General features: G+C 43.1%; 1 protein-coding gene across 33 annotated transcripts; it reads right to left on the bottom strand.

The window, feature by feature from the left end:
• Positions 1-4834: 4834 nt before the first annotated feature.
• Positions 4835-11903, bottom strand: LOC123162271 (uncharacterized). 33 transcript variants are annotated; one of them, XR_006481116.1, is made up of 13 exons: positions 11374-11610; positions 10972-11307; positions 10464-10670; positions 10153-10243; positions 9591-9656; positions 9009-9155; positions 8822-8939; positions 8412-8490; positions 8083-8301; positions 7428-7642; positions 6072-7322; positions 5449-5695; positions 4835-5354 (listed from the first exon to the last, which is right to left on the bottom strand). XR_006481116.1 is itself a non-coding variant. In XM_044580064.1 (13 exons), the coding sequence occupies exons 1-4, from the start codon at positions 11784-11786 to the stop codon at positions 10200-10202; spliced, it is 972 nt and encodes a 323-aa protein (XP_044435999.1). In that variant the 5' UTR covers positions 11787-11903; the 3' UTR covers positions 4835-5354; positions 5449-5695; positions 6072-7322; positions 7428-7642; positions 8083-8301; positions 8412-8490; positions 8822-8939; positions 9009-9155; positions 9591-9668; positions 10153-10199. The 33 variants fall into 33 exon arrangements, 26 of the variants coding, with proteins under 26 accessions (XP_044435999.1, XP_044435998.1, XP_044436005.1 ...); XR_006481118.1 differs by having other exon boundaries at positions 11041-11303; positions 11374-11608; XM_044580064.1 differs by having other exon boundaries at positions 9591-9668; positions 10153-10284; positions 11041-11307; positions 11374-11903.
• Positions 11904-24152: the final 12249 nt, after the last annotated feature.

Genomic DNA, 24152 nt, shown 5'->3' with positions numbered 1-24152 from the left:
GCCGTCGGCCCCCAGGGCCGCCCCCAGGCGCGTATAAAAAAAAGGACCGTTCGGCGAAGTTATGATAAAAAGTAGTTAAATTTCGGCTAAACATGGCAAATTTTGGCGAAATTCGCGCATTTTCATTACATTAACCTAATTAAAAAAGAAAGGGGCTGAAGTCGTCGTCGCCATCGTCGTCGTCGGCCTTCTCCTCCTTGACGCGGGCGCCCCTGCTGGACCCGGCGTCGCCATGGCGGACTGGCTGCGGTGCGTCGTCGTCGTCGCTGTCGCATAGGACGACGACTCCGTCTTCATCGCGGCCGCGTCGACGCTCCTCGAAGCGGCGCAGGGCGGCGCGCTGGCGCTCCTTCGCCTTCTCCCGGCGCGCCTTCTCCATCGCAATGGAGTCCTGGCGCGCCCATTCTAGGGCCGCGTCGTCGTCGTCGAACTCCGCATTCTCCGGCGCCAGCCCCGGCTCCGTCTTCACCGGCGCCAGCCCAGGCTCCGTCTTCACCGGCGCCAGCCCCGGCTCCCTCTTCACCTTGACGAAGCGCGGAGGAGCCGACGAGGAGGAGGCGCGCCGGCCGCCCTCGTTGATGACGATGCCGGCGCTGCGAGTGCGCCGGCCGAGCGGCGACTCCGCCGCGGGCTCGGCCTTGACGCCGAAGCAGGGCCGGAGTGCCGGAGGAGTGCGACGAGGATCGGGAGAAGGAAGAGGAGGAGGAGGACCCGAACCTCCTTGGCGCCCATGGCCCGACGCGGTGGTGCTGCGCCGGGGGGTACGCCAACGGCGGGTCGTTGCCGCCCTCGAGGTACGTGAGCACGCCCTCGAGTGTGCGGCCAGGGACGCCCCACCAGAGGTGGCGCCCCTCGCTGTTCTGCCGGCCGCCGACCACCGGCACGCCGTTGGTGGACGCCAGTCGCTGCTGCTGGCGGCGCTCGAAATACGCCGCCCAGGCCGCGTGGTTGTCGGCGGCGTACTGTGGGAGGGAGAGTTGGGTGTCGGTGAGGGACGCGCGCACGATCTCGACCTCCTCGGCGAAGTACTTCGGCTTCGCCACGGCGTCGGGCAACGGGGGAATGGGCACTCCCCCAGCGCTGAGCCTCCACCCCGTCGGCCCGGCGCGCATGTCCGGCGGCGCCGGGATGTTCGCCTGGAACAGGAGCCAGGACTCCTGTTCGCGGAACGAATGGCGGCCGAAGCCGTTGGCCGCCGCCTCGTCTCCGGGGAAGCGTTCTACCATGGCGACGGCGGGCTGGGCGGGCTCGGGAGAGGCTGGGCGGCGGCGCTCGGGAAAGGGAGGGAGAGGGAGGGGCTGGATGGCGGCGAGGGCGAGGCTGGTGTGGGCACAGGCGAATGGAGGGCGCCGACTTTTATAGCCGGGCCGCGCCCGTGTGTACGCGTGCGAGGGAAGGGAGGCGTCGGCACGCCGTCCCGTGAAGCGCCGCCCGTGAGGAATCAATGGCAAGGCTGACTGGCGGCAGCCTTGCCATTGATTCCCCGCGGGAACCGAGGCCGTTGGGGGAAGACGAGGCGCCGAGTCGCTGACGCGGCTGGCCCGCATCTTTTTCGCGCCAAAACAGCTCGCCCGGCGCCCCCCAGTGCGCCGGGTTCGGACTGGGTCCGCCGGCGCTGTTTTCGGTCCAAGCCGGCGAAAATCGGGCTCCTGGGGACGCGACCCAGCCGTTTTTTCAGCGCCGGCGCGAAAAAATCGCCTGGGGAGGCCTTCCTGGGGCGCGGCTGGACACTGGTGGAAAAAGGGCCTTTGGTCGCGGTTCGCAACTGCCATTAGTCGCGGTTGCGCAACCGCGACCGAACGGGCGCGACTAAAGGCCCCCCCCCCTTTAGTCGCGGTTGCTTAAGAACCGCGACTAAAGGCCCGTCCACGTGGGCGCCAGGTGGCCGTCGGGGCGGAGGACCTTTAGTCGCGGTTCTTCTGGCCAACCGCGACTAAAGGCCGCCGCAGGTTTAGGGTTTTAGCCCCCCCCCCTTAAACCTGTTTTCTGTTTAATTTGTATTGTTTTATTTCTTTTGTGCTTTATTTTAATTTTGAAGGAGTTTCATATATTCTACGGTACTACATACATGCATATGAATGTACAATTTCAAATAAATTTGAAATTAGAACCAAAAAGAATTCAAGAGGAATATACAATATATATTCAATATCATCGGATGACCATATACAATTTTGAACAAGTTTCCATACATGATTTAATGCATATAAAGTTCTACGTCCTCGTAATAGTGTTCTCCTTTAGGATGGAGGACTTCCCTGCTGAACCATCCAGCTAGTTCCTCTTGAAATGGTCGGAAACGAGCTTCTGGACTAAGCAAAACATAGCAATGAAAAAAGATATTTGAGAAATCATAAAATGTATGTGAATTCAAAAAAATGAATCATAAAATGTTCATGGATACAAAAACATTGTGATTTTGCAAAAAAAAAGGTTTTCAAAAAATGTTGATGATTTTGTGGAAAAAACAGGAATAAAAACATATTGTGTATTCAAAAAATGTTTAGGGATTTCAGAATAGTTCACGTGAATTTAAAAATTATTCGTGTATTTCAAAAAATTGATTTTATTAGACACAAAAAAATTCATCAAAACAAAAAAATATTAATGAATTCCAAAACATATTCTTTCTTCTTTCTTTTTTTTTTCTTCTTCCTTTTTTTTCTTCTTTCTTCCTTTTTCTTTTTTTCTTCCTTTTTCCTTTTTTCTTTCTTTTTCTTGTTTTTCTTCTGTTTTTCTTTTGTTTTCTTCTTCCTTCTTTCTTCTTCTTCCTTTTTCCTTTTTCTTTCTTCTTCTTCTTCCTTTTTCTTCTTCCTTCTTCTTCTTCTGCCGGCGCGCGGAGGACGGCAGGCAGGGCCAGCGGGCGGCGGGCGGCAGGGCGGCGGGCGGCGGGCGGCGGGCAAGGGCGCAAGGCACGGGCGGCGGGCAAGGGCAGGGCACGGGCGGAGGCGGCGCTCACTGGGGACGGGGGCGGCGGCGCGCAGGGCTTCGGCGTCGGCGTCGGCGTCGGGGCAGGGCTTCGGCGTCGGCGTCGGGGCAGCGCTTCGGCGTCGAGAGAGAGGAGAATGGGAAGTGGCAAAACTGCTAAGTGCAGTATTTATAGACGCACCTTTAGTCGCGGTTGGAGAGGCGGACCGCGACTAAAGGTACCCTTTAGTCGCGGTCCGCCTCCCCAACCGGGACTAAAGGGTTTTGGCGCCGCTTCCGTTCCCGCGCAGAAAGACCCTTTAGTCGCAGTTGGGGACAACAACCGTGACTAAAGGGTACCCTTTAGTCGCGGTCCGCCTCCCCAACCGGGACTAAAGGTCTGTGCTAGAACTGGCGCGGTGCGGTGGGATGTTTAGTCCCACCTCGCTAGCCGAGAGGCTTCGACAGTGGTTTATAAGCGCGGCTGCGCTCACCACTTCGAGCTCCTCTCAAATGCAGGCTTACGGGCCTATTCTGTCACTATGTGCCTGTGGGCCTACTCGGCCTTCTGCGGGCCTGAATCCTGGCCCTTTAATGGGTTTCTAGTCGTATTCAGGCCGTGGTGGCCCAGTAGGTGGCATATTTTCTTTTTTTCTTCCTTTTTTCCTTTTTCCTTTTTCTTCTGTTTTTTCTTATGTTTTTCTTCTGTTTGTTTTTTTCTTCTGTTTTTCCTTTTTTCTTCTGTTTTTTCTTCTGTTTTTTCTTCCTTTTTCCTTCTTTCTTCTTCTTCCTTTTTCCTTTTAAAATCAGAAAAATAAAACTAATTCATTTTAAAATCTTAAAAATACAATTATATATCAAAAAAATCAGAAAAATAAAACTAATTCATTTTAAAACCCCTTGAAGGTTTGACAAAAGGTTTGATACATCATTCAGTTCATCGACCAAATACAAAGTTTGGTACAATAAATTATTACACATCAATTCTTCCCTTGTGTCCCTGCTTGCTTACGATTGTGCCGTATCCATGGAGCATCCTCATCATTTAACTTAATGCTTGGGTCAATGTTCACTTTGAAGGGCGGAATTTCACCAAATATATTATAATCTTCTGACATGTCTGTCTTGTCCTCCACTCCCACGATATTTCTTTTCCCTGAAAGAACAATGTGGCGCTTTGGATCATCGCATGATGAACTGCACACATGCATATTTTATCAATGACACACATGCATGAAAGGTTCAAGTTGCTAACCGCGATCGAGGAGGAAAAAATAAATGAGGAACCTCAAGTGTGGCTCCAACACTTCATATCATGTTTGTTTCACCCTCTTAGGGCATTTCATCAAACACCTTGTGTGCATAAGAGGAACCAAAAGCAAACCTACACCCCCTTGTGAAGCTTGTGAAGAGAAGTGGCACCAAATGGCTAAGTGAGCGTGCTGAACTGGTATATATAGGGGAGGAGCTTTAGTCGCGGTTGGCCTGGCCAACCGCGACTAAAGCCCCTCACGTGCACCAGCTGGCCACCGAGCGCCCTGGGCCCAGGCCTTTGGTCGCGGTTCGTCTGCCGAACCGCGACTAAAGACTTCATTAGTCGCGGTTCCTACAGTTTCGCGACTAATGGGGCTGGACGGAAGCCTCTTTTTCTACCAGTGGGAGATGCCCTTAAGTTCTTGATGTCATCGTGTGGATGCTCTAAGACATATATAGGTAGGCTTTAAGTCAGAATAGATTGGTAGTATATTAAAAAAAAGCAACAACGTAGTAGAAGGACCGCTTCTCGTAACATGAATGCAAACCAGACAAATAGAAAGTACATAGCTCATGTGTATTATTAGACAATCAGGGGTTCTGTTTTTCCCGGCAATAATTATAGACCATATAACTTTAATTTAAAAAACAACTCATTTCAAACAAAAACTAATAAACTGAAGAAGCTTGCCATCCTTTTCATTTCAAACCAAACTAATAAAGAGTACATAGCATTTAACTTCTTCAACATCCACGAGTATTAACCTACGATGTATACAACTAATAAATAAAAATATTTTTGTCTGGGAGACACATATATCAAGTTACTCAAAGTTCAGACCAGTGAAGTAACTATAGCGGGGCTTACAAGAGAGATCCCATTTGCAGAAGCTCTGATGATGATTTCATCCATTCCTTTCAAAAGTTCAAAGAGCATGCGTATCAGCATGAATTAGCACATATATGACCACAATCTAGTCAAAAGTACTTGTAGCTATAGATCTTGAACCCAGAGGTACTGAACCTGACATGGGGTAACAGATACGCAATCTCTTTGAAGAACAAATGACAGATTACTCTAGATAGGTTTTGGAATCTAAACACCACTGATACTGCAATTTTGGAGTATAAACACCACCGATACTGCAATTTTGGAGTATAAACACCACTGATATAAGGTCCTTGCTCTCCAACTGCATTTCAATGTACAAAGAAATATGTATCACTCAAGGATGCTTGAATAGTCAGATGCACAAATGCTAAAAAAAATCGAGCATGCACCCATACCTTTTTGGTACCAGGTTAATAGAAATCTAAAAACAAATGCACCATTACAACATTTATTTAATGCAATTATCCACCAATATAGTGTTGCAACTTTCTTGTTATGAAGCTGATTTTCAAGCCAGAAGGTGTAACCCACAACATTATTGGGATGTAGCTTTTCTGAAGGTATCAACCAAGCCTCTCATATATTGTAGTTTTCTCATAATTTTCTCTCTTCAATGGTACAACCTGCATCCTCTGATTTGGCCTAAAAATCATTGTTGAACAAGGAACTTCACATGTTAATTAAGAAAGGAAACTCGTGCATTGATAAGGGAATTTTGGAAAATGTCGATGGATTTCAAACAGAATGAAAACAGAAAGCTAGATAAGTAAACACACTTCTATAAACTCAAACATGGATCCATTAACCCTGTAAACCTGAAGATAAAGTGAAAGAAAAATTAAAATAGAAACTTCCCATCAACAAGTAAAAGTTCAGGAAGTCACTGGAACATGGATCCGAACAAGTAAAGAAAAATGGAATTAAAACATAAAGTAGCAATAATAATGGAAGGGAAGATCAGCCATGCCAATCTACGTAAAGCTATGCTAACACTGTATTGGATAGAGAATGGTTTTACCTATGAGTTCACAACAGTACTACTTGATTGGTAGAGCAAGCATTAGGCTTAATCCCAAAATAAGAAGTGCGCCGCTGCGGTATAGTTAACTACAATTGTTAGTTAGTTTGGCATACTATTAGAGAAACCCACCAGAATTCTCTCAATGGGAAGTAGAACACATCCGCCGTGCGCCCCATCTCTGGACCCTGCGGCCGTCTCCAGCCGTCACGCACCTGTGATTTCGACCTGGCCATTCTCGTCGTCGTTGCCGAGGCCCCTAACTGACATAACCCTCGTCTTCTATGTGGCGTGGTCTAGCCACCCGACGGAGGCCAAGAACTGGGAGGCCGCGACACTCCGCAACGTGTTTTCTTCTTCTTTTCTTTCTTGTGCTCCCATAATCTTCGTCTCCCCAATCCATGCTCACAACCGTCGTTAATGGTACGTCCGACTTTCAATCATCCAACCATCCCACATAAACAAGTTATGTCGCGAATGGACAAGCTCCACATCAACACGCTGATTGTTGTAAAAATACATCAGATCGACATTCCTTAATTTCTGGCAACAAATAAAAAGAAGGTAGAAATACTTGGTTCAAAGCTAGTACAGATGTAGAGAAAATAAACCTTTAAAATGTGTGGTATGTGGTCGGCTTACAGATACTTTTATATATCTAAATTTCTCAACATAATGTAGGATTCAGTATACACGATGCATCAAAACTGAAGTTGAATGGATGGATATGTACCAGTGTACATAGATATGTACGCATCCATCAACCACATGGGGAAAAATATTGAAGTGAAGCCATCTGTGTTGAACCCAGGAGTTCTGAATCTAAATCTTAAATGCCCATCACATTGGCACTCAATGGTGACACCGACTACTGAATTTTCTTAGTAGAGAACAACATCATTTACGAATCTTTCTCTTTAAAACACCACTAATACTGCCATTTTGGAGTCTAAACACCACTAATACTGCACATAGTCTGCATCCTGCCATGTACTAACTGCAATATATGGAGCTTGCTATGTTGTGTTAAAATAAAATAAGCCGGTCTTTTCTCTGTCCGGCAAAAGGCCAGTCTTTTGCCGTCCTCAAACCAAGTAACAAAGAAATAGTTTCAACTTAGAAAAACAGAGATTAGTAAAAAGGATATATGTTCTCATTGTGCATATGGCTGGGCATCATAAATCAAAGAATTGAATCTCAAGATGCAACTTCTCTCACCGTCAGGTATGAGCATCAATGTGCAGGTAGGCACTGCGGGATTAACATGATTCATGCACACTAATTAGACATCTTTTTAGATGGTCAGTGCTGAAGCACGTAGTAGTGAAGCAGCACTTTCTTTTGATGTATACTTACTTGCTACTCCAACTTGCAGTACTGAAGCATGTACCACACTAATTAGACATCTTTTTAGATGGTAAGTTCCTTCTGACTTGTGCATAGACATGGTGGCATTTATGTCAGAACAATGTACACGGCAGCTGGCCGAGTATTAAGTCTCAAGTAATAGGACTGTAAGTAGTCGAGCAACTGACTGAGTATAATATTCAAACGTTGCAGCCTTGGTTTGCCTATAAAAAAGACAGAGTAAAACATATAGAAATGCCAATTGCATGATTTATTCCAAATTACTCCCTCCATTCCTTTATCTAAGGTGTATTATTTTCAGCACGTTAACCAAGGCACAGAATTATGGACTACTTAGGACGAAATTACCCTTGTCTAATTCGTAGATTAACGACAATTAAATCATTTAGGCTAGGAAAGAAAGAGATACACGCAATCAGGAGAGATATAGTTTCCTTTTCTTTCTCTACAAGGAGAGATACAAGCAATCAGGGGAGAGATACTTTCCTTTTTCTGAAGGGCCAAAATCGGAATTACGAGGAATTAGAACAAATGCACCTTACATTGTGAAATTTTATCAAAAAACAAATACACCTTATATAAAGGAACAGAGGGAGTAATAATTACAAGATGCAACAATGGATATTAGTGGCGTGGAGATAACCTTACACCGCGAAGGAGCTTCGCGCTCCTCTTCTCCATGCATGGTGGCGGGGCTCCTTGGAGCCGACAAGTGTGAGGGAGGAGCTCCCTGCTCCTCTCCTCTGTTTTTGGGGTGAGACCGCGAGACGGACCAGTACATTTTGCAGACGGCCAGCATTTCACTACTTTTCTCATAGTGGTATTGAATAACGAGTGGAATTCATTCCTGAAAAACATCAAACTGCCACCGAATGGTGTCCATGCGTCATCATCTATTCCCCTAAGACAATGAAACTGGATGACATGCAATCAAACAAGCCAAGTTGGGGCTAATTAATCAAAAGTACACACCTGATTTCAACTAAGAATATGCCGCTGTCTCTTCCCTTGAGCCATCAATTAATAGTACGAGCTCATGGTCAATTTTAATCTGTTAAACACATGCACATGTGTGAAGCACACAACAAGAGATTGATCTGCTATTGGCACTATCGAAGGTACATAGAAGCATTCTTAAATATTCTCGTATGATTGGCGGTTATTCATTTTGCGGAGATCCATCAATCAAAAGCTTATTATTTCCAATCACAAGCATGTTCTTTACTAATTAGCATGACAATGATCTCAAAAGGCACAAGCTTTCCTTCATACATGAGATCCTTGATCATTGTACTAACTGAAAGAGGCTGGCATTAAAAAGATATCAAGAAAATTATTACAATGTCAGAGTTTATTTACAGGAACTGAAAGCAGACTGTTACCTGCTCCATATCACATTTAACTTCTTCGCGAAGAAGATCACCAGCACTCAGATGTGCAAACCCATATACTGGTTCACAATCTTAGAATGCTAAGTAGCTTTGACACTGCCTCACCCTCCTGTACCAGCAATATAAGCAATGGACTGAACATCCCAAAGAGTTAAACAGGACACATCACGGACGTTACCTGTGTTGCCAAGCGAGTTCGAACAACATCCAATGGGTAAGTTACGTAAGTTACAGATGCAGCTCTCGCTCCCGCTAAACCATCACCAACTAAACGTACCGACACTAACATAATTTGGGTCATCCTAGCAAGGCACCATTCAGAAAGCTGCAAGATGCCCAATATGCCAAAAGATAAATAAATCATGTGAAAATAAAAGATAAACAAGATGTACTATATACATTCTAGTCATCTAGTGTATACCAATACACACGGAAAAACATGTGCATCGTCATCGTGCAAACACAATTCTGCTATTCTTATCATATTTTATCCATATTTCTTACATTTTAAGAAATAAATTGAAGTTACTACTCCATCAATCTGTACATGTATCATCGTGATATCCGCGTGGTTAAATATTTGAAACTTTCACAATCTATAGAAGTGCAAATATACCTGGATTGTTCATATTAATGAGTTTTGTTAATAATACAACCAATTTTACATCCCATGAAGAATTATGAAGGCCTAATAGGTTACAAAATGACGATAATGCGAGTATGCTCCACGTTATCAAGAATTTTTGCCTCTTCAACTTACATGAGCTCGTGGGACCTGGTGTCATTGATCTCCTTTTCATATTCCTCCTGAAATAGCACAACACGCCTGACACAAAAACTGAGCATTGTCAAGTACGTCTTATTCCCACCATCAAGAAATTTAAGGACTGCTGGACTGCTTGTGAAATGACGTAAATGGCTTTATCACAGGGTGTTACTAATGAAAACATGAACTGATTTATCAGCACTGCAACAGTTTCCAAAATGCTAGATGCCCAAGGCAACTATAATCTACTATGCCCTATCGTAACGCAGAATATTATAAACGATACTTAGCAAGAACTAAACCTAAGGGAAGTGCTTCTATTAACATACATCAAATCTGAACAAGTTTTCAGACTTTTCTACTCAAAAGCATCCATTCTACTGGATGAACATACTGCAGACCAAGAATTAACCTAAAAATTGGTATCTATTTTACCACGATTTAGCTTCAAAAAATGCAACAATTTCAGATTAAGCACCGACAAACTCGTCTTGATGCAGACAAGTATCATGACAGTGAATATTCACACTAAATTGAAATCTGAGTAATCACGTACGTATAGGCTATGTAGAAGATGGGAACGAAGTGCAATCCTTCTTTGCGTCAATAGTCACCATGTAGAAGAAGACCCATCCGAATTATACAGTCTGCAATGTAAGCAGTACATTCTTGACCTAATTCAGGAACACTAAATAACAGAAAAAATTTCACAATTGGTTATAGAATTTGTCTATTGTTCTCCTAAGCTAAATCCCCTTTATAGGAATTTCTAGTGGAGTCTGCCAAGGCCGTATGGGGCAAAAGAAGCGATGCAGACTTCCATGAGTGCACGGGAGTAGGGAATACGTCGAGGGCGCGGCGGCATACCTGTCTTGTTGGTGCAGCCGCCGATGGAGATGGCGGCCAGCGTGCAGTGCTATGGGAAGACGACCTTCTTCCGCCACCATGTGGTCACAGACCAGCGCAGCCCCATGCGCGACCACCGTCGTGTGTGCCTGCTGCCGTGACCACTGCACCCACATGGGACGCCGCGACCCCCGGCCACCGCGCCGCAATGCCGCGGCCACGAAATCGCTGCCGGCCCACAAGAACATGACAGACTGAATGATATGACATCAATTTGTAATTATTTTGAGCCCCCTAATTCAACAGTTCATGAGCAAAGCACAATTTCATGAATAGATTGGAACAAATCCATGGCAGTGGATGGATTATAAATCGAAAAGGAGGTGGATGGGATCCATCTATCAAACTCACACAATACTATTTGCTTGCAGACCTATTTTCCAAACCAAATCACGCAACAAGAGGAGTTCGCACTGGCGGATGGATTCATTTTTATGAATAGGCGAAAACACAGAAATTCGAGACTCACTCGTGTAGTCAAGCGTATGAGATTTTTGTTCAATCAGGAGGTATGACCCTGCTGCTCTGCTCCGCTCACCTCAGGCGTGGCCAAATCCAACTCGCTACCTCCGCTCGTTGTGGTTGACAAGCAGCTGGCCGCCATGGATCCCCCGGACATCGCGACGGCAGCAGCGCAGGAGCACGAAGCACACGGGAGCGGCGCCGCCGGCGAGGCCGATTTCGACGGTTAGGACAGAGGCGGGGCACAACGGGGTGGGGAATGGCGCGACGCACGGAGAGCAAGGGTGTGCGGGATGGCCGGTGGAGGTAGACGACGAGGGTCGCGGCCAACGGCAGGATCTGTCTGACGGATCGGGGAGTCCTGCTTTAATGCGTGGATTGCAATTGAGATTTTGGTGGCAGGGTATACCTGTGCTCCTCCTTGATCCAGGCCTTCCAGGGTACGCCGTCGGGCGTTTCCCGGAGTTCGGCAGCGGCGGGATTCAAACCGCCCTGCCTTGCAGAGGCGGCGGCGGCGTCGTCTCCCCCTCGGACGGCGGCGGCGGGGGTAGATGGGATCGATGGGAAAGGGCAACGAAGGATGGGGTCCATGGTTTTTTTTTCTTGCTGGGTGTTGTTTTTTTTGGCTGCGTGGGATGGGGTGCCGTGGGGTAAGAGACGAAAAAAAATCAGCGAAAGTGATGGGACGAAATAAAACCAACGAAAAATAAACGGCAGACTATTCATCAAGGCCAGTACTGGGCGCCGGTGCGCCGGCCGAAAGGTTCCGCCGGTCAAGCCCCAATCGTTCGATTCGCGAAATAATAACCGTCCAGATCGCATCTTCTCCCTCGCTAGCGGGTCAAAGCCTCATCCTTCCTCGCGCACAGGCTGCGCTTGAAGCAGATGCATCCTTCACCATGGCGCCTCCTTCTCTTCCCCGGCCCTCGCGAAAAAAAAAACCCCGCCTCACGTGGATGCTTGGCTCCGCCACGCCATGCGTGGCTCCGGCGAGCAGTAGGGCCGGCTGCTTGGAGTGCAGCGGCCCGCCGGACCCCAAGGTCGTCGAATGTAGCACACGATCTCAGCAAAAAAAGAAAAAAAATGAATGTAACAAAAAATATCATAGGTCGTAGCAAAAAGCAACGACGGTTGCAACACAAAAAACATCGTCGCCGTCGTCGAGCCTGCAGCTCCACCATGAAAAAAGGATGTATCAAAAATCCTCAACGGACGTAGCAAAAATTACATCAGTTGCAGCAAAAAAGGTCACCGCCGTCGCAAGACGCAGCTCAGCGGTGAATGAATGTAGCAAAAAAATGAAACCGTTGTAGCAAAACAAATCACCGATGGCAAGAAAAATATATACCGGTTACAACAACAAAATAGGTGTCGCCGCCGACGGTCGCAACAAAAAATTTCGCAGGATCTAGCAAATCCAGTAGCCGGCTCCAGCAAAATCAGCTCGCGGTTCCAGCAAAAAATACCTTCGCCGCCATGGATGCGACGTCTTGAATCCTCCGTTGTAGCAAATCGAGTAGCCGGTTCCAGCAATTTACTTCACCGGTTCCAGCACGAGTGTGGCCAGATTCCAGCACGGCAGCCGTAGAGCTTCCAGTATGGCGCGTCGATGGTCTAGCACAACAACGGTTCCAGCACGGGGACCTGCCCCTTGCAGCACGGCGCATCGCCAAGTCCAGAGCGCCGCCACACAGGTCCATAGCGCCGCCACACAGGTCCAGAGCGCCGCCGTCTGTGGCCATGGATCATGGGGGGTAGACTAAGGGGAAGGTTCAAGGGGCGGCGCTGGCTAACCGGAGTGGCTTGCTCGTCGGCGTGGATCAGAGGAAAAAGAGGAAGGGATTTCATGGCGGATTGGGATTTGAGAGGAGAGATGCAGCGCATGGGGGAAGAGAATGCGTAGAGGATAAGCTTTCTCGAAATAAAAAGCGGTGGGTGGGAGATGAGTTGTGTGCGTGGGCCCGTGAGCGTAGCTGGGAAAGCGACCGGCCGAGTGTTCGGCCGGCGCGCCGAACCCAAATGATTCCCATTCATCAACTACTATATTAGGAATAGAGATTAGAGGTGGACCACAGCCCGTGTCTTTTAATGACAATAAATCACGTACTAGTCTCTGACTCTTGCAACATTGTGAAACTTCCTCTTTACGTGGAGGTGGCAAAAACAGAAACAAATCCCTCTCATTTATCTTGTTGACCGAACCAAATAAATGGCATCCCGCATGCTCCCTTCCGTCAGCGTAGGTTTCCTCTTCTTTCCAAGTATTAATGCACTTTGAATTTTCCTTGCCAAAGCTTGCGTGACCAATGTTACATGCACATACCACGCCTTGATTTAGCTCTTCAGTTTGCATGTAATTATCATCCTTTAATACATGCACGTCCAGGGACTTCTCTCCCCTCTCGTTAGCGCAAAGCTCAAACAAAACAATGTCTTGTTTTATTGTAACAGAAAATAATTTCTCTAACATGCTGACATGCGGTAATATTATGCGTTCATCAACGCTAACATCAGTCGCGGACATATCACATCTGCACCCGCGCTGATGAAAAAATATCAAAATAAATACTAGAAAAAATAAAAAAATCAATATTTTTGCACGGTAGATATTTTGATGCGTGAGGTCCCCTTCAATTTTAAAATCATTTGGACATCTGAGCATCTCTCGGCAAAAAAGACAAATTCAGGGTTTATAAAAAAGTTTATTGTTCATGCATTGTACTGACCCAATTTCTTTTTTACTGAGAGTTACTCAGTCCAAATGACCTAAGAATTGGAGCGGGCTTCACGCAATAAATTTTCTACCATGCAAAAAACAGGAATTTTTTTTGAATTTTCTAGTATTTAATTTAATTTTTTTATCAGGTGCAGATGAGCTTGGACACCGAAACGCTGCACTCCTGCTTATATGCAAAACATTAGTGGCGCGCCGCCAAAGAGATGCGTCTGACACCTTATAAACCTGAAGGGCTGAATTTTACCCATCGAGGTCAATGGGCATGACCAAATTCATGGATGAAATGCAGAAGTGCTTGGGCGCCCCTACGAAATCACTAATTGAGGAGTACTTATTGCACATATCACTTCCACCTTCTCAGGTTGTGACAAGTGGCACGCTGCATGTGTGTCATTTGTCGCAACCTGGTAGTTTTCCCTTTTTCGTAGATCTGATTATTCAAAATGTTTTATCTCTTAAACCATGCCTCCAAGTCTCGAACCGTTTTCATCGTTGGATTTCTCGCGTCGAGTTCTTCAAAACTAGATTGCATGTTGATAGGTTTTGACGAACACTTTTTCATACAAAAAAGGATGAAAACCGAAAAAAAAACCGAACAAGGAATGCGACTTTTTCCTTTCCGAAAGAGGCACGATCGTGCCTCTCGCGGAAGCAAAACTGTGCATCTCGCGAAAGAAAGAAAAAAACAGAAAACGCGTCCCATTTCCGAGAAGACACGACCGTGCCTCTCGCAAAAGCACAACCATGCCTCTCGCGGGAATAAAACCGTGGCTCTCACGAAAGAAAAATAAATAAATAACGCGTTATTTCCTGTTTCCGAGAGGCACAGTCGTGCCTCTCTCGAAAGCAAAACCGTGACTCATGAAAGCAAAACCGTGCCTCTAGCAGAAAAAAACAGAAACGCGTTTGTTTTCCGTTTCCAAGAGTCATGGTCTTCCCTCTCGTTAAAGCAAAAACGTGCCTCTCACGGAAGCAAAACAGTGCCTCTGGCGGATGAAAAAAAACAGAAAACGCGTTTTTTTCTGTTTCCGAGAGTCAAAGTCGAGCCTCTCGCGAAAGCAAAAACATGCCACTCGCAGATAAAAAAAACATAAAACATTTTTTTTCGTTTCCGAGAGTTATTGTCGTGCCTCTCGCGAAAACAAAAACGTGCCTCTAGCGAAAGAAAAATCGTGCCTCTCGCGGATGAAAAAAACATTTTCGCGCAAAAGAAAATTTTCCCCGAAAATATTTTTTGTTCCAAAAGTTAAGGAAGACCGTTGAAAACCCGAAACGTCGAAAAAACCCAGAATTTTTTTGTTTAAAAAGCCGAAAATGCGTGGAAAATTGGACGAAACGCCCAGAGCGCGACATGTGGCGGGTGGCTGAAAGCGCGCCAAGTGGCGCTGATCGTTGTGAGGCTCCCGAAGGAGCGCTCGTTAACTAGTTGCTCTAGAGGCCACATCCTCATTTTTTTGGTTTTCTTTTGTATACTTTCATTTATACTTACAAATATACTTAATAAAATATATTACATTTTTTTTATGTAAAACTATTCGAAAAAGTGTTAACCAAGTGTTTGAAATATGTTAAATGTGAATAGGGAAAATGCTTCTTATGTATACGTAAAATGTATATGAAAAAATGTATAATGTGCATGAAATAGTTGATCCTATATTTTAAGTTAATAGTCAAGCATTTAAAAAAATGTTAATGTTTAAAAAAGGTTAATTAAGCATTTGAAAACTGTTAAATGTGTATAAAAATGTTGAAGATTTACTTAAAAATGTTAATCAAGCATTTGAAAATTGTTAAATGTGTATAGAAAAAATATTTACCATGAATTTAAAAATATTAATCTTGTATTTCAAAACTTTAATCAAACATTTTAAAAATGTTAAAATATTTTCAGATATTTTTTTGACCATGTATTAAGAAAATCTTTTATTTGAAAATTGTTCATCAAACATTTACAAAATGTTTAAAATGTGTATAGAATTTTTTTCATTGTGTATTTAAATTTTTGAAATTTATATTTGAATAAATGTGTATTGGAAATGTATTAGATATATACCAGAAATTGAAAATGTGTATGGGAAAAAGTAAACATCAAAAAATAAATTCTCAAAGATGTTGATCGTGTATACAAAAAAAGTGGATACCGATGAAAACAAATAAAAGAAAGAAAGAAAGAAAGAAAATAATAGAACTAGTGAAAACCCTAGAAAGAAAAAACAAAAGAGAAGAAGAAAGAAAGAAAGAGAAATCATGAAGAAATTTGAAATTCCTCATATTTTTTCAAATATGTGAACTATTTTCAAATTCGTGAAAAATTTCAAATCCTCAAAATTTTATAAATCCGTTATTGTTTTCCAACTTCATGTTTTTTCTATAAAAAATGGAACAATTTTCAATTTCATGAACATCTTTCGAAATCTGAGTAACTTTTTTTGAAATCTAGAAGCATTTTTTTAATTCGTGAATATTTTTATAAATTTAAAACTTATTTGAATTCGTGATCATTTTCAAACCCTTGCACTTATTTAAAATTTGGACGATTTTCTAAGCCTGGAAAGTTTCCGAAAGTCATGAACATTTTTTAATTATGAAGGCATTTTAATTTGACACATTTTTAGAAATTTTTAGACTTTTCTTGAAATTATGATTTTCTTTAAAACCCCAACATTTGTATAGGAGCAGGTATAGAAATACAGAAATGAAAAAAGAAAAAAGAAAAAAAAACAGAGATAGAAAGAAGGAGAAAAATTAAAAGGAAAAAGTGGTGCTCCACCCCGCATTGTGGTCAGCCCTGAAAACGTTCACATGGAGCGCGGGTGCGCTTGCGTGACTAGCCTCGCACATGTGGGCCATGTTTGGATTATTCTTTTACTTTAATACCCCTGTAGAAAATTTCTTGTCTCTCCTCGGTGGCTGGTACTCCCCTGTCTGAAAAAACTTGTCCCGGACTTGTGCCTTAAATGAATGTATCTAACATCAACTTAATGCTAAATACATTCATTTAAGGAACAATCTTTTTCGAACGAAGGTAGTATGATATAGACGTTAGTTAAACACCTCCTTTACACCGTTCCTAAGCGCGTCCCTGCACTACGCGCTGACTAGGAAGTCTCCTACTGGATCAACAACAGCGTTGGTCGACTTATTGTCAAAACAAAAGACTTTAGTATGACATGCATCAAATTTTTATTGAACTATTTTAATCTAAATTGCAAGAGTATATTAGCATAACTCCAAAATATTGTGAACATAGAACAGTGCAATCGCTCGCAAGCACGCATACCCATCCCCATGATTCTATAAACACGCACACGCAAACTCTACCCCTATGAGCACATTCGAGAGACTAAACCCACGTATCTTAAGATTAACAAAGTCGTCATAAGTACCTTGCAGTCCGATGAAAGAATATCGATGAAAATCTGAAATAAATTTAGAAAATATGCAAGCAAGTCCATGTCAAGTCAAGGACTTGAACTCGGGTGAGCTGAGTCCACCATAAAAAGTCCAACCATCTTGTATTATCCCTTACATGAATTTTTAATATATGGCACCGATCTTTTTTGTGCTGCTGAAATACTCTTTATATTGTACCACTGAAATATACTTTATATTTGTATATTGTCGAAGTGCACAGGGCCGACCCAAGATCCATCCAGGGCGGCCCTTGTTGCAGCAAATAAAAGCAAGCCTTTATGCACGATCTCTCTCGCCCTAGGAAAAAAAGCATGGGCTATAGCACCATCTCTCCTGGATCGGTACAAATGGAAACATCGGCCTTCTGCAGTTCACGACACGATTTTTTGATTTTTTTGGACTCGCCTTCCTGTGGGAAAACTTTGTGTTGCTATCTCCTTCAACAAGCCATTGGACTCGAACCCTCTGGCGCCACGTAATCTCTTCGTGAAAACATAATTCGACCATGCGTGCCTCAATCAATTTTTCCTCTGCACCTGGCTCAAGTCGTGTTGCCTCTGCTCGTAGCACCTCCATCCTGTTGTGAAGCGGGCGGAGTTCCACTCGGATCAAGCCAAAGGATGTACTCCCTCCGTCCGGAAATACTTGTCATAAAAATAAATACAAATAAATGTATCTAGAACTAAACTACATCTAGATACATCCATTTCTTGAACAAGTATTTTCGGACGGAGGGAGTAGACTCCAGTGCTATAGTTGAGCAGTGACACTGTTTTATATCTATGCCCAAAATGTACAAGTGAATAAGAAAATGGACACCAGAACATATATTTTAAAAAATGTTAATCATATACTTTTTAACATAGTACAATCAAAGTTGCTCATATACACGAGCATAAACTCATGCCTATGAACACACGCACACCTTAGCACTATGAGCACCTTCGAGAGACTGAGTGGCATAGCATCTTGAAATTTTACGAAGTCACCACATGCGCCTCACAGTTGACGGCAACGTCTCCTCCCGCTGAACAAACATCACCAGAAGCCTGAAATAAATTCAGAAATAATACGAGTACCAATGTCAAGTCTATAACTTGAATCCTGGTGGGCTAGGATACCACTCTCCTCCTAACCATCCAATCATAGATTGGTTCGCATGCCAAAAGTGTATTTAAAAAAACATTGAATGCGTATGAAAATGTTTCTGGTGTATATAAAAAATGTATAATGTTTACAAAAAAGTTAGGCATGTGTTATATATATAAAAAAGGAAATTGAGAAAACTAAAAGAAAAAAGTAAAAAAAATCAAAAAAAGAAGCCCATAAGAAGCCATTGCAAATAGTAAAAATTGATGAGAAACCACGGAGAGAACAATCGACGTGTGCAGCTAAAGTATTGGACTGGAGGTGAGCGGGAAATAGCTTTTCTTTTTATTTCAATATTTTATTTATATTTAAAAGTATCCTAACATACAAATGGTTTTATTTAAATTGTTTATGCCGTATTAAAAATTATGTTTATGTTATGTTCAAAAATAATTCACAACTTTTATTTTTTTTTCTATCTATGGACTTTAGAAAATATATACATTTAAAATGTTTTTCACATTTAAACAAATGTTTGCAAAAAAAATTGAAAATATTTCGTAGCATTTAAAAAATGAAATTTATATTTTAAAAAAAATCATGTGTTTCAGAAAAAATGTTTGTAATATTTTTCAAAATTGTTTATACAATGTAAAAATCTTTCACCTAGTTTAGGAATTTATATATACAAATGTTCATATAGTTTAAAATAAGGTTTTTTTCCCTTAAAAAGTGTACAGCGTGTATTTGCAAAATGTTTTAATATATTACAAGAAGTGTTCAAAACATGTATTTTTTTCAAAATATTCCTCATATAGTTAAAAATTGTCCAACATGTATCAAAAAAAATGTTTCACATGTGCACTAAAAATGTACATTGTGTACAAAGAAAGGGTAGACTTGTGTTAAAAAATAATAATAGCCGACAAAGAAACGAGAAAACAAGGAAAGCAAAGAAAACTGAGATAGAAACTAAGAAAACAAATGTATAACAAAGAAAACTGGTGAAAAAAAAGAAAAAGAAAAAGGAGAAAAATCTGAAGAAAACAGGAGCAGACGAACCTACAGCGACACAAAGCGGCAACTAATGGACAGCCTGATTCGCTCCTTAGGCGATTCCTAATACGAACCGGGAGAGACATCGCTCTCGCACTAGACTAGAGCGAAACTGCCAAACCCAAACGCTATGCGGGCTTCAGGCGTAGTTTATAGGTATTGTAGCAAAATGGCGAACACACCCCGCTTCGATCGATTCTCCGTGAACAGGCCTACTTAAAGGTATTCGAGGGAGTTCGTTCCCTGGTATTGGGAAGCCTCGAGGCCAATTTTGGGAAGCTTCTAAAAGCTTCCAGACAGTATTTCTTCATTTTATTTTTGGGATGGTTTTTATTCATTTTTTCCTTTTCTTTTTTCTTTTTCCTCTTTTCGCACACGTGAACATTTTCAATTCAATTTTTTTTCAAAAATCATGGAACATTTCCAAATTTCAAGAAATGTTTTCCAAAATTTGGGTTTCTTTTTTATTTTGTGATATTTTTTCAAACCCATGATTATTATTTCAATGATGACATTTTCTAATTTTATGAACTTTTCAAATTTCATGATTTTTCTAAAAATTGAACCTTTTATTTTTCCATGATTTTCTTTGCTCTTTTCAAAATCTTTGAGCTTTTTACAAATTCATTTTTTTCAACAGGCAAAAGGTGAGTGGTTATCCGGTCAACGGTTGACTGGTCGACTTTGACCGAGCGAACCGAGAAAGGTGGACCAAGCGATCGAGGTTTGTTGGGCTAGGCCCGCACGAGACCAGCGTGTGAGCGCCATGGAGCGTTCGTGGCGCTCAAGGCTCCAAAGAGGAGCTCTTACCGCTAGACATGGTGCGAGGGTCGAAGCAAGGAAGTGGGAAAGGAAACCGCAAGCCATCATTTTATCTTTTCTTTTTGAGGTTGAGTCATCATTTTGTCTTCTAATGGAGGGATACTACTGGTGGATTTTGTGGCTTGTTATGTACGCGCTTTGGCGGCCCTCGCTCTTCCCACTTTGATCCAGACGATGTGTATGAGACGATTTAAGAGGTCACGCTTCAATACTATGCTAAAAAAGGTAAGCCTCCTTTGGTTCATAGGAATTTTGTAGGAATTGTAAAGGATAAAAACTTTGTAGGAAAAAAAAAATCTTTGGTGTCCTTTGGTTTGTAGGAATGGATTCACATTTCAAAGAAAAAATACATTAGTCTAGACTTAATGAAAATATTCCTATCCTATGCATCAAATGACATCTCTATTTCCTATAGAATTTTTTTGAGGGATGAACTATTTCATTAATTGAAAAGCGCGTGGAATCTTCTCCACTATTACATGCAAGATACAATCAGGAGACACACATCGCCATTCCCCGCACAATTCATCGCCTACAGCTATCTTGGCTAAGACATGAGCCGCGCAGTTTTCTGAACTTCACCTCCACGTAACTTTGCATCCCTGCGAGCCCTGCATCATGCCTTTAATATCTTCGACAATTGACCCCGCCACCGAGAGGTTTTTGCTTGAGTTATTGATCATCCTAACAACTTGGCAGCAATCCAATTCAACATGGATCTCTGGGATCCCCAGCGCACGACCAAGGTGGAGAGCTCTCCAGCAAGCCTTCGGCTCCCCAAATTCCAGGTTCGATTCATTTGGGAAGAAGTGAGTTCTAATGCCTCTAAAGGCACCAACATGATCACGAAGGACCACCCCTCCTCCTCGTTTTGCTTGCATTCTTTGATACACCACCATCGACGTTTGCAAGAATCCATCCATTGTCCGGTGGCACCCACTTCTCACGTGTAGGGCGTCCTATAGGTCTCGCTTTCCTCTGCGACACCTCGAGCCATTCATACATGAACTTGCAGACTGAGACTGCTATTTCATGTGGAGTTTGGATCCTCTTGCCGTCCCTAGCATCATTCCCCGCGAGCCAAAGGCCATACATGCCCTGCATCAACATCTCTCTTTGGTCATCATGAGCTTCGGCCACCCAATGGAGCAGCCATCTACCCACTTTCGAGTTGGTTTGGACGCAGTCAGGAGGGAAACAAGCCGGGATGCCCCTTCTATCAGAGAGGTCCTTCCAAAAGCATTGAGAATGAGGGCATGCCCAGAATCTGTGAACAATTGTCTCCTCTCTACCACAAGTCATGCAAAAAACTCCAGGTTTGATCTTCCTTCTATTCAACTCAGAACCAACAGCCAGACCATTCCTCATGAGACACCAAGAATGCACTTTCACCTTATTGGGTACATGAGCACCCCACAGCGCCAGCCATCGCCTATGGGTTTGCACAGTTGAGTAGGGTTCCGGCCATCCGGTTTGTGCCCCTCTTTCCGGTCATCAATAGGTGATACACCGACCGAGCTGTGAAAACACCATCCCTGGTGTAGTTCCAAGCCAAGACATCATCCACACCAAGGGCACCAACCAGAATTTGCTTGATATCCTTGGCATCTTCCATGGAGAACATGGCGTCAACCTTGGAATGGTCCCAAGTGTCCCCGGTGGCTGAAAGAAGATCACTCACATGGGTAGTTGATGTCTGCTAGAAGTACGTTGGTATTTCCCCAAAGAGGAAGGGATGATGCAGTATAGCGATGGTAGGTATTTCCCTCAGTGATGAGACCAAGGTTATCGAACCAGTAGGAGATCCTCCTCACACCACGTAAACATCACCTGCACACAAATAACAAATACTCGTAACCCGACATGTTAAAGGGGTTGTCAATCCCTTTCGGGTACGGTGCCTCAAGATAGCCAAATAACATGAGGTAAAAGTGTTAGATAGGATAAATAGATCGCGGAACAAATAAATTGCAGCAAGGTATTTTTGTATTTTTGGTTTAATAGATCTGAAAATAAGAGCAAAGGAAAATAGATCGCAAAGGCAAATATAATGAAAAGAGACCTGGGGGCCGTATTTTTCACTAGTGGCTTCTCTCGAGAAAAATAGCAAACGGTGGGAAATCAGTTACTGTTGGGCAATTGATAGAACTTCAAATAATCATGAAGATGTCAAGGCAATGATCATTATATAGGCATCACGTCCAAGATTAATAGAACGACTCCTGCCTGCATCTACTACTATTACTCCACACATCGACCGCTATCCAGCATGCATCTAGTGTATTAAGTTCATGGAAAAATGGAGTAATGCAATAAGAACGATGACATGATGTAGAAAAGATCCATTTATCTATTGCGAAGATATAGATCCCATCTTGTTATCATTAGTAGCAACGATACATACGTGTTGGTTCCCCTTCTGTCACTGGGATCAAGCACCATAAGATCGAATCCACTACAAAGCACCTCTTCCTATTGCAAGATAAATAGATCAAGTTGGCCAAACAAAACCCAAATATCAAAGAAGAAATATGAGGCTATAAGCAATCCTGCATATAAGAGATCAAAGAAGACTCAAATAACTTTCATGGATAAAAACATAGATCTGATCATAAACTCAAAGTTCATCGGATCTCAACAAACACACCGTAAAAGACTTACATCATATGGATCTCCAAGAGACCATTGTATTGATAATCAAGAGAGAGAGAGTAAGCCATCTAGCTACTAACTACGGACCCGTAGATCTACAAAGAACTACTCACGCATCATCAGAGAGGCACCAATGGAAGTGGTGAACTCCTCCATGACGGTGTCTAGATTGGATATGGTGGTTCTGGACTCTGCGGCGACTGGAATTGATTTTCGTCGACTCCCCTAGGGTTTTTGGAATGTTGGGTATTTATAGAGCAAATAGGCGGTTCAGGGGGCACCCGAGGTGGGCACAACCCACCAGGGCGTGCCTGGGCCTCCTGGCGCGCCCTGGCTGGTGCTGCTCCCCTCAAGCCATCCCCAAGTGCTTCCTTGGCCCACTGGATGTCTTTTGGCCCAAAAAATCCTCTAGGAGTTTCACTGTGTTTGGACTTCGTTTGATATTGATTTCCTGCGATGTAAAAAACATGCAAAAACAGCAACTGACACTGGGCACTATGTCAATAGGTTAGTACCAAAAAATGATATAAAATGACTATAAAATGATTGTAAAAGATCCAAGAATGATAATATAATAGTATGGAACAATCAAAAATTATAGATATGTTGGAGATGTTTCAGCATCCCCAAGCTTAATTCCTGCTCGTCCTCGAGTAGGTAAATGATAAAAACAGAATTTTTGATGTGGAATGCTGCCTAACATGTTCATCACATTTCTTTTCTTCATAGCATGGACATATGGACTTTTATATGATTCAAAGCAATAGTATAGTTTTGACATGAAGACTTTAATACTCAAGCATACCAACAAGCAGCCATGTCTTTCTAATTATCAACACTAAAGCAAGTTATCCCTAACCCATCATGCTTAGTCATTGATCCATTCATGAAACACACTCGAATATTAGCTACACCCAATGCTCAAATACGATCATAGTGCCCCTTAGTTGGTGCTTTATAAGAGAATATGGAGACTCAAATTCAAAATAAAAATTGGATAAGTAATAGAAAGGCCCTTCACGGAGGGAAGTAGGGATTTGTAGAGGTGCTAGAGCTCAGAGCTTAAATTGAGAGATAAAAATATTTTGAGAGGCATACTTTTCCCACCAACGAAAACGACTTGGAGCATCCCAACACTTTCCATGCTAGATACATCATAGGCGGTTCCCAAACAGAAAATAAAGTTTATTCCTTTTTCCACCATTACTTTCACTTTCCATGGCTAACCATATCCACGGGTGCCCTCCATACCAACACTTTCCAAGGAAATTATTATTTGACAACATAAAGTAAATTCATTTTTCATTGCGGGATTGGGCATCCCTAATACCTTTGCCGTACTCTCATGCAATGACAAGTGAATAAACACTCATTGTGAGAATAACACATCTAGCATGAAAAAGATTGCCTACCCTTCA

This window comes from Triticum aestivum, chromosome 7B (genome assembly GCF_018294505.1).
Source record: "Triticum aestivum cultivar Chinese Spring chromosome 7B, IWGSC CS RefSeq v2.1, whole genome shotgun sequence".
Taxonomy (NCBI): Eukaryota; Viridiplantae; Streptophyta; class Magnoliopsida; order Poales; family Poaceae; genus Triticum; species Triticum aestivum.
The sequence above is the reverse complement of the archived record's forward strand: the minus strand, read 5'-3'. Positions and strand labels throughout refer to the sequence as shown.